The sequence below is a fragment of the Brachionichthys hirsutus genome, chromosome 13, assembly GCF_040956055.1.
Source record: "Brachionichthys hirsutus isolate HB-005 chromosome 13, CSIRO-AGI_Bhir_v1, whole genome shotgun sequence".
Taxonomy (NCBI): domain Eukaryota; kingdom Metazoa; phylum Chordata; class Actinopteri; order Lophiiformes; family Brachionichthyidae; genus Brachionichthys; species Brachionichthys hirsutus.
The window spans coordinates 5,071,805-5,086,466 of NC_090909.1; the positions used below are offsets into that span (position 1 = coordinate 5,071,805).

The 14,662-nt window shown below is 42.0% G+C and overlaps 1 protein-coding gene across 1 annotated transcript; it reads right to left on the reverse strand.

Annotated features, from left to right (window-relative positions):
- Positions 1-500: 500 nt before the first annotated feature.
- col9a2 (procollagen, type IX, alpha 2) lies at positions 501-13,468 on the reverse strand. The gene is made up of 32 exons (XM_068747453.1): positions 13,400-13,468; positions 12,495-12,569; positions 11,777-11,812; positions 11,611-11,673; positions 10,120-10,173; positions 9,854-9,889; positions 9,004-9,027; positions 8,843-8,896; positions 8,668-8,721; positions 7,511-7,561; positions 7,374-7,430; positions 7,233-7,286; positions 5,375-5,428; positions 5,161-5,214; positions 4,657-4,710; positions 4,513-4,566; positions 4,302-4,355; positions 4,153-4,206; positions 4,023-4,076; positions 3,326-3,370; positions 3,178-3,231; positions 3,039-3,092; positions 2,886-2,939; positions 2,735-2,806; positions 2,361-2,396; positions 2,220-2,264; positions 1,781-1,813; positions 1,517-1,663; positions 1,351-1,405; positions 1,028-1,216; positions 838-915; positions 501-706 (listed from the first exon to the last, which is right to left on the reverse strand). The coding sequence occupies exons 1-32, from the start codon at positions 13,466-13,468 to the stop codon at positions 501-503; spliced, it is 2,073 nt and encodes a 690-aa protein (XP_068603554.1).
- Between the last annotated feature and the right edge of the window lie 1,194 nt (positions 13,469-14,662).

Here is a 14,662-nt window from a genome sequence, read left to right on the forward strand (position 1 = left end):
GGGGCAATATACAAACGAGGTAAATCAGGCATCTCACTCATGCTCACAAAAAAAAACAATTTTATAGTACAGTACTGAGTAGAAATTAGGCTTCAATCATTTATTGGTCCTTTTGGTACACTTTAAAGGTGTGAGGTCTCGAGAGGCGGGGTGATTAACACTTTAAAACGTGTCTTGAACAGAATATTTTGGATGAGAACTGACATTGACATCATCCAAACACTAGAGAATCCTGTGGGGGGGGGGGGGGGGCTGTGAGCTTCTGCTGTCGTGGTGATGTCGTGGGATGAAGATCAAGAAAATGTCAGCGATCTTCAAAACTTCAGGTTGTCAGTTTCAGGAGGGGGCTCTACACATCAAGTCAATATTATTGTCCCCCCCCACTCCTCATTCCTGATGGTGTCCTACTGAGAAAAGTGGTCTCGCTCTCTCTCTCGCTCTCTCTCTTCCTTTTGATCTCTCTTTTTTGTGCGGTGAGTTGCTGATGGTGAAACAGGTCTCTACACACCGGGTCCTTTGATTGTTCCCGCCTCCTGTAGTCTTGGTGAGGTGTATGCTGATGCAGCCAGACACATCGCTGCCTCACAGAAGCCCGGTAGACCTGTGGGACCCGCCTTACCGGGGTAACCGGCCTCTCCGGCTGACCCCTGCGGTCCTCTCTCGCCATGCCTGCCATCTCTTGCCACACCATCGACGCCAGGAGGACCTGTGAGAGGGGAAGTTTCAACATGAAGTGCGGATTTTTGCTAAGGGCTGGAGGTCAAGGTAATTCCTGTACCCTTAATCATTTTAATGCTTAGTGACGACTACATGCACTTGACAGGTGTCAACTCTTACCTTGTATTCCTGGTGGGCCTGGTAGTCCTGGATGGGGTTTACCAGCATTTCCTCTTTCTCCCTTAGGGCCTCTCTTTCCTAGTGAAGAGAAAGGAAGATGAGCCTCGCTACGCTCTAAAAATCTAATCTATTCTTTCATTCATGTAGTCATTAAATGTACACGTATGCATACTCTATAGGATTTTTCTACCTTTAAGTCCTGTGTTTCCAATCTGTCCTTGTCCTCCAATCATTCCAGGAATGCCACGGGCACCGGGCAAGCCATGTGGCCCCTGAGGACCCAGTGACCCCGGAGGTCCCGGAGGCCCAGGAGGCCCCATTACACCTGCCCCACCAAGCACAGCCCTCTTTGCACTCACCGCCACTGCTGCTAGCCTCTCTGCAACAGATGTGATATCCTGGATGGAGTTACCCTTGATTACGTACAGCTCATTGCTCAGGAGATGAAAGTGGGAGATGTGTCGATCTAATCTCCACTGTAGACATCAAAGGCATGCAGGTAAAGATGCTCACCCTGCAACATCTTCAATACCACTTCAATAATATGCTGGTCAGATGCGTCACGCCCCTGGAGGCAAGAGTAGAAAACTGAGTACCACTTGGAGACAGCAACCAACCATGCACATGAATCAACATGTTTTATTCATCACAACTGTCATCGAGAGTGAACTGGACTCACTCCTGGTCCCTGGATGCCGGGCATTCCGGGAACTCCACGCTCCCCATTGAGTCCCCTTGGACCAGACAGTCCTGGTGGTCCAAGATCTCCAGGTTTACCATGATCTCCGGTGGGTCCATTGTATCCTTGGTCACCCAAAATTCCTTGCTATGAGGGGAGGAATTAATGGAGAGTAAGGAAAGAGGCCAATAAAAATTGATGATGGGGGGGAGGGGGAATTTGTCAAGAAAGAAAGGAAGAGAGTATGTTGATGCTAAATGTCACCTGTCCTTTGGGCCCCGGTTCACCAGACGTACCCTGCCAATGCAAACACACAAAGACTTTGTCATTGTCACGGTCATCACTTCCATCTATCATTTCTGCTTCAGAGACACTGATTGAGCTATAATTCAAGAAGGAATCTTATAAATGTCTGAAAGTTCTGCTTCAAGATGGCAGCGTGCATCATTGCTTCACCGTCATGTAAGGAGCTCATTTGCCATCTGGATCATTCCAAGGATTTATATGCACATTCCGACAGACTTCCGTCGTGATGCGTTCTGCGATATATCACTTTTCTTTGATTCCTTTCGAACAAAATGTTTCAACCTTGTCTGAAACCTGAACGTTTATTTAGTAGATTAAGAGACTTGGCATTTCTTTAGAACTAAAAAAGTTTTGTTTTTTCTAAAACGGCTTCAGATTGAGTAGGAATTAACTTTACCTTTTCACCTTTCTCACCAGCCAGTCCCTCAACACCAGGGTCACCCTAAATCCAACAGAGCAGAGAAGATGAACAAAGGGGTGAGAACCCCGTGAAGCCGACATACAGCAGACGGTGCCATTAAAAGAAAATGCTACTCACAATGTCTCCTTTTGAACCAACTTTTCCTTGGAAGCCCTGGAGAAATCAGATGTAAGTGCATGTAAATGTGATCAAATTTATTATATATATATACAAATATACAGATCACAAAATAGGAAATATGTCATATCTGAAACATGGAAGATGGGAATGTTTAGATTATCATTTATATTGCTTATTTGTGTTGCTGGCCTCATTCAGAAGTGATTTACTGGGGGTGTTCATACCGTTTGCTCGTGGGTAAACACTGCCCCCAACGGGCATGTCTTGGAAACGAAATTATTTTTTGAAGTGTGTTTGAATGTCGGCAATGAACAACCTGTTTTTATCAAGGCAAGATAATAATTCATGCACATGCATGCGCGCGTACAGACCTTGTCTCCCTTGGTTCCACTAAGACCCTGAGCACCTGGAACACCAATTGGTCCCCTCTCTCCTTTGTTTCCCTGTAAATAGACAGAGATTATATTTAAAGGTGTTGCTGCTGAATTTTTAGATGATTAGAATGCAAAAAAAGCAACGCACAGGTTTGCCGACGACTCCTTGTGGTCCAGCTTCTCCACGCTGGCCTCTGTCACCCTGTAGGAGTCAAGCCAATGCGAACATGTTTGGTTCACAGTTGTTGTTGTTTGTTGTTGTTTTTTGCTTTACATTTAACCAGCAATACTATAGTGTCACCTTGGGTCCAGGAACTCCTTCCATACCAGCCTCCCCTGGGAGACCAGGTTCACCCTAGCAGATTGCATTTAAAGCATCATTATTCACTCGACTCCCAGAGTATTAGAAGAAAATTATTTAGTTTGTATCTGTTTTATACCAAAGGTCCAGGGTCACCAGCAAAACCAACATGACCCCGAGGTCCAGGCTCGCCCTAATCAGGGAAGAGAGATGAGATTTCTTTTTTTTTTTAAGAACACTTTAAAAGTGCACATTCTCTATATGAAGAAGATTTCTATATTTCTTACATTTTCTCCGGGTCCTCCCTTTGTCCCAGGACTGCCAGGTAATCCCTGAAGAAAAATGAAAATGGATGAAATGATTGCAAATATAAGAAATCAAAGAACAATCTGGTATACTTGACTCGCAGTGCATTTTATATTTTATGTTTTGAAATGCAGAGTGAACATGAAAATGTAAGCGGTGATACGCGTGGATATCACATATGATTGTAGTGAAGGGTCATAGTGCAGTGCCAGCTATCAGCAGGCTTCCTTGTAGTGGTTTCACAGCAGCACACAAAGCAGGGTTTCTTATTGTGTGTGAGTTCGCAGCAGTGTTGGTGTCACCACAATGACCACAGAGCAAAGTGTGAATCTCATGCTCCACTAGCCCTTAGTCAAACTGATGCGCACACAAACACACACAGCAGTTTACGCACCGGTCTGATTGTGATAAATCACTGGCGGTGGTAGGGAGAATGCTATTTCAAGGTGGTATAAATTCTAAAACAGCATGAACCATAGGGTCAGTAGTAACCTGGAAAAGTGCCCAGAAAACAAAACCCTCGAAGATTAACATCCGGCTTCAAACTGGCTTCATCTGCTTTGTTGAAATAAGGAGTTCAAAATGACCCCCTACGTGATCTGGTTGGCAATTAGTGTTTACAGGCAAGTAAACCTCAAAGCCACCCCCCACCCCACCCCCTACTGGTGGGCCACTCACCGCTGCTCCCTGAGGACCAGGAGGACCATGCATTCCGGCCTGGCCAGGGCCCCCCTGCAGGAAGGAGAACATAAGGACAATAAAGGCCCATCTTTTACAGAGATTGGTATTTCTTATTATCTGGCAATACCTTTATTCCGGGAATACCAGGTGTGCCATCTTTCCCATCAATACCCGGCAGACCCTGGGAAAACAGACAAATGAATCAGTGAACTGATTTTGGCATGCACTCTGTGCCAAATGTGTGTGTAGTGTACAAACAAAACTGTGTTAACTCACATTCCCTCCTTTTTTGCCAACAACACCCTGTGGGCCCTTGATACCTCGGCTGCCCTGCGCAAGATAACCACGCCGTCATCAGTGCGTTTGTAATGCACATCAGAATCACTGTTCGACTAAAGTTCTGAGAAATATTTCAGCTTTTTTGCTCATCCTCTGTCAATGCTTTGGCAATAAACTTCAAGGGAACAACACCAAAAGAGTCACCCACTTTGTCCCCCCTGTCTCCTGCCTCTCCAGGTGGTCCTTGAGGCCCTTCCTCCCCCTGAAAATGACAGACAGAGACTCAAAGTGCTGGATTGTTTTTATTTATGTGTGTAATCAAGTCTCTTAGTTTGTTTTAGTGTATACTCACAGGAGGCCCAGGAATTCCTACAGGTCCGTAGATTCCATTGTAACCACGAGGGCCCTGTGGGAAAAGGAAAAAAGTCCAATAAGTCAACTGAAATCAGGGAGGAAGCCAAGTCACGATGGTCTATTCATTGTGATAAAAGGGTAATTAGTGCTTAACTCACTTCACTAAAGCAAGCTACTCTTACTTTGGCACCAAGCCGGGGCCGCTGACTTGGCTAGCGCGGCTAATGTTAGCAGTAAGACGGATAGCTATACGAAGGATCATTAACTACAGACGGTGGCACCATGGACCCAGACAAGCCTAACTCATTAGAGGAGGGGAGAGATTTGTGTTAGCATCATTTCCATATGTCCCCATTGCTGATAATGGATGGCGTTTGTATAGTGGGGGCAGGTCTTTCTACGCTGCCTTGCTGCTCATCTAAGAATGAGAACAGCCTCGTACTCAAAGAGAAAGAGGACAAAAAGGTAATTGTGACAAAAGGAGGTGAGGGCCAGCACTCACTGCTTCTCCTTTCGGACCCATCATTCCTGGATAACCCCTCAGACCTATTGGACCCTTAACAGGAAAGAAATTAAAATAAGGCAAATTATGACCCCATGACTAGACATTACAGCTCATTCTTCAACACTATCTCCAGTTAAATCAACACAATACAAACGGAAAACATAAAATAGCTTTAGATATCAAATAAAAATGAGTGAAATTCCCAGCGTACCACAGGTCCTGGAATACCCTGCTCCCCAGAGATGCCCACTTCCCCCTTGGGACCCTGATGGAGGAAAGAAAAGAGAAAAGACTGATCAGCTATGGCGGTTTTTTTGTACAAAACTCCAGGTCATCTTCATTTTGGTAAACGCCGGAAGAGTGACATATTCAAGAAACTCTGACCGGGACTGAAAATCCATTTGAATCCACTATATGACTATTACGTTTATTATATTTAGTATATGACTATTACGCCTTTTTTATTATTATTATTATATCTGAATTAGTCTTGACTCATCATATACCTTGGTTTATGGGTGCTGCTGTGGTTGCTCAGACATGAAAGATGCATCTCCAGAAAGCTAACTAACTAAAGCTAGTTAGTCAGACCCTGAAGACAAACCTACAATCATCTAATCAAATAAATACCATTATATGATGAATTCAAACCAGTTTTTATTCGTTACATGAAACGATCAACAGAATGCAAGTCTGTTTGGTTAGTAAGGAGCTCGAGACGGTGTTGATTGGCCAACTGTTAGTGGCCAAAAAAAACTCCAGCTTGCTTAGACATGCAGCCGCTCTAATCTTTTTTTATTTCTGTGTGTGTTGTAAGTATTCCTTAGCCAAGCCAGTGACTTCCAGGTGTATCAATATGGGTATTCCTCTGTGCATCCATTTGTTGCTTGCCATCTGCACTACCTCCCTGTAAAACAGAATTTTTGTTTTTCCACATTTCTTTTCCTTATTTGTGGTCTCGATCGCGGTGGCAGCAGGCGAAGCAAAGCATTCCACAGATCCCCTCCCCAGCAACATTTCTCGTGTCTTTTAGAGGGACTCCTGTGGCCAAATGAGATAAGAAATTCCTCCAGAGAGTTCTGGGTCTACTCTAAGATCCCCATCTAGTCAATGTGCCCAGAAAATCTGGAGTCGCTCCTATTTAAGTTAAGAAGCAGCAGCTCTACACCAAGCTCCCTCCGTAGCTCCTTAAAATGTATCTGAGGCTAAGCCCAGTGATGGGGAAGGATAATTTCAGAAGCTTTTACCCACAATCGTATTTTTTGAGTTCATGACCATAGGCGACAGTTGGAATGTTGATCGACAGGTAAATCAAGGGCTTTACCTTTTGTTTCCTCCTTCTTTATCACAATGCTGGTGAGTCGCAACATACATTACAAATAGACAAGAATGTGGTGTCCCTTTCCTTACTTATGTGAAGAACATAAATAATAAGAAAGAAAATATTTTTTCTGATCTAATTATTCTTTGCTTCTCATTGGCTTCACATAGAACCCAATAACACCTAAAAAGAAAGGCAAATATTCTTTGGGCATGGTATCTGTGTTTTAGCTTGAGCAGCTAGTCAGGATGTAAACCACTTGAGCCAACTGTCTCAGTTGTGATCTGGTAGCACCCGAGAGCAATGTTGTGTCAAATCAGGTCAAATCTACTAGTCTGCCTGGGAGAATAGGTAACAATGAGGACCAGCGAGTGTTTTGAGCAACTACGACCTCTTGTGTGGCTAATTCAGAGGCTAATTCCTCGGCCCTGGCTCGCTGGAGCCAACTATGTGCTCATTGGCAATGGTTAATACATTGAGGTGAGACGACTGTGCGGACCCTGCCTCTTTCACCCCCCCTTCGTGTACCATTTCTTTCATCTGACTTGACGCACGCTGCCTGCAGGGTCAGGGCCAGGCTGGACTAATCACAGCCAGATTAGTGCCAGTCATGCGTCTCAGGGGGCTTCATTAGAGCTAATCCTTGGCTCTGCTGGTCCTGAATGGTCGGTGTGAGACTTTACAACACGTATGGGTGGGTATTTCAGCGCATATGTTGGTCTGTTTCAGGAGAACTTGTGCAACTTACCAGTTTCCCAATGATACCAGCGTCTCCGAGTACACCAGCACGTCCTTTGTGACCCTAAAGGGCAACAAGATGTCATTGGGGATTTGTCCAACAGCATATTCATTTCAGGGCCAACTGGAAACAAGCAGACAAAATCCTCACCTTGACTCCTTGCAGTCCCAGAGGGCCTTTCGGTCCTGCTGGACAGTTAAGAGGACACTGTTGTCGAGAGAAGGAAATGTATGGATTATGAAAAGTGAAGTCAAACCGGATTAGCAAGAAATGGTGTATGAATTTACCTGGAACTCTGCACTACCTTCCTCTCCACCAATAAACTTCCCCGGGGAACCCTAGATAGAAAAAACAGATACAAAGACAGACAGATGAAGGTGCCTTTTCACAGTTGAGTCCATTCCTATGAGCTGAGCCAACACTATCTCTATCAATCCATGTTCGCCCTGTATAGAGATGGAATTAGAATGTAAAGTATTTCTACAGGGGATGATCTATTCCTGGAGTAGTCAAACGTTATCGTTACATTATATTTCAAAACGCATTAATTACTGCAGTTTTGAAGAACGGATTCCACTTCAATACTGCATGAGCAGATGTTATATTGCGTTTGTCTTTGCTCTACTTTTGCACAGCGATTTGCATCAATACCATGCGTGTTTGGTGCAATTAGATTGATGTAACTACATGCTTGATTAAGCCCAATGAGCTTCTCGTTGCTCATTTATTCCTCTCTGTTCACAGCTGTGCTCATCAATCTCACTGAAATGGCTGTTTTCAGGTATGAAATGATTTAGACTCCTGACAATTACCGTTACAGGACGATTTCAGTGCAGCGTATTAGTCAATATTAGCCTATTACCGATACATTATTATCATTATCAGAGTACATATGGACTAATACAAGAGAAATTACAGTGGAGATGTGTTGTACACTTGATCCATGATAGCAGAGTTACAAATGTTCTGCACTCAGCATACAAATCACAAAGTAAATCGTTTCCACCAACCCTCCCACCAAGTTCCATGAAGATGACAAAACTAACAAGGAAAAATACTGACAGGATGCTTGAAGGGAAGTCCTGATAACAATGCTTTATTTTTCCACACGTAATATATCATTGAGAAACTTTCACCCTGCATTATCTTCAGAGAACATTTTGAAACCAACATCAAAGTCAAGGGCACTGCTTGGAGAATGAACCCAGCACAAATGCCATTATAGTATCAGATGGAGCCATTTGCAGTATAACACAGATGGTGGGTGTAATAACCGGGATATCAATGTAATGGTTTGTCCATTGTGTTGCTATTGCTGTACTGCATGTGGAGAGTGTCCATGTGATTAAATGCAACAACCATATTTTTTTCAGGGTATTTCAGAAATCAGAGATAAAGATGAAAGGCAGACATTTCAAGGACAACAGGTCCAACGGTGACTTACTGGCTTCCCAGGGGGTCCAGGTAATCCTGGAGGCCCAGGTGGTCCCAAAAGACCCTAAATGAAGCCGAGGAAGGACAGTAGCTGTGAATAAGAAGCTGGAAATATCATTGTATATTATAATATGTTTATACATTTGTAAGTCATGAAGACAGAAATAGCGGTTATAGTGGCCTGCCTCTGGTCCAGTTGGTCCGATTTCACCTGGAAGACCTATTGGCCCTGGAGCGCCCTAGACAAAAAAAAAAAAAAAAAGAAGAGAGAGACAAACGTATACACAATTCACCAACAACAAAATGGTTCATCACACCTCAAAGCAAATCCATTCAAGCTACTCACAGCCAATCCTGGAAAGCCCAGTCCCTGTGTTGACAGAAAGGCCCAGAGGTTAAATTACTGTATAACAAGTGGAACCGATCCATCAAAGTATCAATGCAAAAGCCAATTAATAATGGCAGAATTAATGCGGCAATATGAGTGTGCAGTGTCAGAGCACAGTGCAAACAGAGCTCAAGAGAAACAAAGACGCAGAATGCAATCAGTTCATGTTTGCTTTGCCTTTTGCTCAGAATTAATTATAAACAGAGTAATTGAGTAAGTAAGCCCTGCTGGAGGACAAACAGCCTACAGGGCAGCATCTTTTGTCTCTGCAGTGCGAGGCAGCTGGGTGTATAACACAGCCTCACACAGGACGCATGCTACCGCTAAACACAGGATTTAACTAATCGTGATCAGGCATGACATTGGTTCTAAACTTGTTTACATATAATGAACTGGATTATGTCTGATACGTGGGTGCAGAGTACCACCTAGTGTTGACAGGCGGAACTGAAGATGTTGTGGAGGTTTACTTACATGATGATTAAACTGCATTTAATGACAACATGACAACATGCACATTGAAGCTGGATCTTGGATTTCACTGTTCTGTATAAACACGTTTAGTGATGATGTTGCAAATGCAAATGGAAATCCTGAGTCTGTAAGTATTTAATAACATGATATATATTTAATCCATTAAATGTTTTACAAACAATTCTTAATTGAAGTCACTTCAACACAAAAGTAAAGAAAAAAAATCAAAATAATTATTTGGGCCTTATATAGTATAATATTTAAATATATATAGTTCTAATTAAACATTAATTTCATGTACTTTACAGTGCTAAACATAGATTTGTTTACTTACAGCAAGTCCAGGTTCGCCACTCGGTCCATGTTGACCCTATAGAGATGGCAGACAATAGCAGCTTACTCAAATCAATGAGGACAATATCTTCAGGGAAGGAAATTACAATAACATTTTATTCATCTATAAGCAGCGTTTCTGTGTTGTGCACATCATAATTAAAAGATAACGGGAACACGGCCCCAGGAATTGCTGTGTCAGACAAAGCCTTCTGGAATATAAAGTCTGCTCAGCTGAACTTTTCAGGTGGAGGTTTGGACACTCGCCTTCGGGCCGGGACTTCCAATAGGACCTCGATCACCCTTGGCTCCAATTAAACCCTAGAGACAGACAGAATCAGAAGTTGGCAAGCAAAACACTTTCTTTTTCTACTTTTATTTATTTATTTTATGAAAGGGCATTGATGACCAAAACTGCGTGCTAAAGGCTACTCCTGCCCTGACTTCTACAAAACATAAAAGGAAAGACAACAGGTCTAATTAGACATTTTATCAAAGTCGATTGGCCTTGTAAGTACTTAGGATACACGTCTCAGATGGAGATTCCAAAGCGGATTACTGACTAAACCTCTGAGGAATGCAAGTGAGTGTGTGTTTATGTGAGTGAGCTTCTGTTAGCATGTGATCAAGAGACATTGAGACTCAATTCCACTCCAATAAATCTAAACAGAAAAGCTGCATGACAACGTAAGGAAAACTATTGCCTGAACAGTCTAAGATTCTATTCTATTACATTGTATTAAATTATCTTTCAAACTCCATTTCCTGTAATGTAATTAATGTAATCAGCAAAAGATAATGGGTTTGACATTAACCTCGCTTCTATTACTTTGCAGTGAATTAATGCAATTGCTGTGTTGATGGTAAACCAATAGTTGGGAGTTCAGGGGTCAGCCCTGGTGATTAATTACAATATTCATACCAGTGCAGTAAAAAATAGTACAGGTAAGGTAACTTAATGATTTCACGCTCATTTTAAAACATGAACTAGAGAAAGCCTGTGAGAAGGGAAAAAATATTATTCACCATCAACCCCCTGCAGTTGAAATTATTAGAGTAAAACTTAAAAAACAGGATCACAAAATATTAGTAAAGCAAGATACTGTCTAGGATATAATCATTCAAATAAAAACATTTGTTCTTACACCATTCCGGAAAAATATGCTGCATTCCCCTTATACGTGTTTTTATTATTATTTTTGACCATTACTCTGGGCATATGTGTGTAAAAACCCCTGTAGCAGTCCACTAATAAAAATTACTGAAAAAGAAAAATACATCAAGAAACCAAATAAAACCACTGCATCTGTCGAATGAATTATTATGGAAGCCCTTTCTAATATGCTTGCATGCTTTAGGTTCTGAAATACACAGGGCTTAAAATTATGACATTAGTATATTATTATATGTTGGCTTTAGGACAAATTAGAGGTCTCTACAGCATTCATTTGAATGTTATGTAATTTCTTTTCATTCAAAATAAATTACAGTAACATTCTTTTTCATTCATCTTTATTATTGTCAGATCCCATGTGGTTATCCATGTGGGATTTATTGTTTTATTTGTTGTCTTAGCAGTTCTGTTTTTTTCTTTCCTCATTAAGCTGTTTCCACATTAAGCCTCCCAGAAGCCTTTGCTGTTGGGAAGTAGGTTTTGTATTCAATTCATTAGCATTTTCAAAGCGCTGTGGTCTTTGTGCAAGTTGTCTCATTCTTTTTTATCTCAAACACACAACAAATACCAGCCAGTTTACTTACATCAATACCATTCTCTCCTGCTGCCCCATCAGGGCCTGCTTCTCCTGGCTCTCCCTTTTGTCCCTACGATAAAATGACGCCGTTAGGGACTAAAGCAAATCTCTAATAGACTAAATGTTTCTGTGTAAATTCTGAAGAAAGAAATATCTATACAGCTCAAACTTACTGGTGGACCAGGGGAACCTGGAGGTCCTTTTTCTCCCTGGAAAGAGAAATTATATTTAAGCTTTGTTAGTTTATCAGACAATGTGCTTCGGGGAAAAAAAGAAAATTACATGATGATTAACGCAAAATGCTTTATTCATCCATAAACCTCATTCATGTTTTCTTTTCAGATGCCCCCAAAATAAGTGACATTATTGTTCTGCTTGGATTTGTAATGTAATGTTGCCTAAAATGAGATTCTTATGACAGCCTAAATGCACAAAAAGCTTACCTGGTTTAGAGATGTCAACTAGTACATTATAGTTAGCTGATCGAAGCAAATCAAATATTTAATCAAATCTGGCTTTGGAAGGTGAAATAGAAATTAAAACTTCTTTGTCACCTGAGATCCAAATACGTGTGTGTGTGTGTGTGTGTGCGCACACGTATGCGTTTCCTGCTTCACTCTCCGAGCAGCCTTTGCCGATATAGTATTTATAGAACGTGTATTTCGTTAGCATCTTAAATGTATCACATTACCCTAGGTCTGAGGAGCAAGGGTACATTTTCAAAGACCCCTCTCTCTGCTGGAAACAGAGCTCTTTTGTGCAAGTGCGTTTTCCTTCACAGTTCCCTCTATTGGTAAGACTGCGGTACTACAGAGCAGAACAGAGTCGGTGTTTCTCCAGCACAAAGATGCTCTTTGTGACAAATCTGCTCAGACCTGTGTGGATACTCACATCAATGCCGTCAGACCCAGGAATGCCAGAGGGGCCTGGTGGGCCAGGCTGGCCCTGAGGTCCAGGGGGACCCCTCTGAAACATAGAAAGAAATGGGAGGATAATGAAAAAGGGTTCAATTATATTAAAACAAACAAGTTGTTTTATTTATGTTGAGCTGGAATGTGGAAGGAGTGGTCATGAGACTGGCAATGTTTACCCTCAAACCCCCCACCACCACCCCCAGCCCTGTGTCGGTGACTTCTTAACCCATCTTCAATATCGTCTCACGGAGTCAATAAGTCCGTCTGGTGATAAAATAAATAAATAAAGCAAAGCCATAGGAAAAACGTTAATCCAACTTAAAAAAAATATTTAAATATAACACCCCCCCCCCCTCCAAATAAATAAATAAATAAAATACACAAACAAAATACAAAACAAGAGTGAGAACTGTTGGATAATGTAATGTAATGTAATAATGTCATTGCTTTTCATCTCTGTCATGAATGCTGAGATTTTTCATTAAATGAAATAAAATTGAAGAATCTTTTTCTCCTTTGATTGAAAAAAATCATCTTGACAAGAAAAAGTATCCAGGTAAATGATAAATCCTCATCTTATCGTAACTCCTCTGTTATATCTTAAATCCACACGTGACGGAGAAGATAATCCATAGAATAGAATCCAATGTCATTTGGTTTCCACAGCAAATCTTGTCTTTCTTTAACATGCAAATAAAATCAGATGGTCACCCGTAATTGAACCGTTTTTGTTCAACAATCAGCATTTTGATCACTTAAACCAACTCCAAGACAACACATAACTTGAAAGAGACATCCGGCATTCTTCGGCCCGTTCCAGGGGGCCTTCACCCCCCAAAACCCCAGAATAAAGCAGGTCAACCTCCCCGGTCCACTCACCACTTGGGCCAGAGCCAGACACAAAGTCTGCAGTATCACCCAGTTCTTCAGCAGGTCAGAGAGAGCAGCCATGGTACCTCTCCCCTGTTCACCAATTCCTCTCTTCCCGTTGATCAGTGCAGAACTGGCGAGTGAAAGTTGTCCAAGCTGAAGGTGGGGGGTGGGGAGGTGGGGGGGCCTGCCCAAAAATCCTTTTGAGAAGGAGAGCGCTGAGAGTGGAGGGGAAGGGATACAAGAACGAGGAGGGGTGGGGGTGGAGAGAGAGGGGTATAATCCTGGCCCAAAGGTGGACCCTGTTAACATGAACAGGAGAGTAACTTTTGTTACAGGCTCATCTTTGTAATTATGCTGCAATAACAGCGGAGATGTTTTCTTGAACGGAATGGTTTAACAAAATAAATGGCTTTCTTTTTAAGGTTAAAGACAAATTACGCACACATTGGTGGATAGCCCCTGACAAATATTTTGAGTGCAATCTAATCTTTATTACTGTTACATGTTGCACGACTTCACCGTTTGCAGGTGTTTTTTGCTGGCATGTTTAAATTCAGGTTCTTATGGTAGTTCAACAAATGCCTTTGCATACAGCTCTTGTGTGCAAAACTTTTGAACTCGTCCCATCCCTAGTAATTAGCCATAGAAACCTGTAAACATTTCCCACTGTATAAATAAGAGGAACAGGGGTCAGCAGTGGCTCAGTGGGTTGGGCGTTGGGCTGGGACGCAAATGTGGAGTGTGGCCTGATGGCTGGAGAGGGGCCAGTCTACCTCCAGAGCACTGCCGAGGTGTTCTTAAGGAAGGTACCAGTACTGCCTAAATAATTCCAGAGCCTTGTCTGTGTCACACCAAATATCCAAGTAGCTCTGGGAGTAATTAAATTGGGATTGATTCGTACGGCTGCAGGTAAAAGAAACCAATCAGACAGGTGATTAGAGAAAGCAGGTAGGGGACGGAAAACAAAACCGGACAAAGAAGAAATACACGTAGAGAAAAAAAAAAGTTTTTATCTTGTGATATTTTGTTAAAATGGCATCTATTTCATGAAGGTATCTCTTTAATTTATTGTTATTTTGCAACTGTGGACTAATTTATTCTTATTTTATTGGTATTGTTAAATGTTGATGATTTATGTACAAAGGACTTTCAACAGAAACAAGACCCCAAGGGCTTTTGAGAAATGCTCCTCTGAGACAGGATGTTTGACTGTACTTGTACTGTAATACATGCTACTTGTACTGTAATACATGCTACTGTTTGACTGTACTT

What these genes read in the sequence shown, in the direction of transcription:
- col9a2 (XM_068747453.1), bottom strand. Translation starts at nt 13,468, where the DNA reads ATGGCTGCTCTCTCTGACCTGCTGAAGAACTGGGTGATACTGCAGACT. An exon ending in TCGGACCAACTGGACCAGAG is followed by an intron (nt 8,722 to 8,842) that starts GCAGGCCACTAT and finishes GGCTTCATTTAG; the next exon opens with GGTCTTTTGGGACCACCTGG. An exon ending in GTGGAACCAAGGGAGACAAG is followed by an intron (nt 2,397 to 2,734) that starts GTCTGTACGCGC and finishes TGATTTCTCCAG; the next exon opens with GGCTTCCAAGGAAAAGTTGG.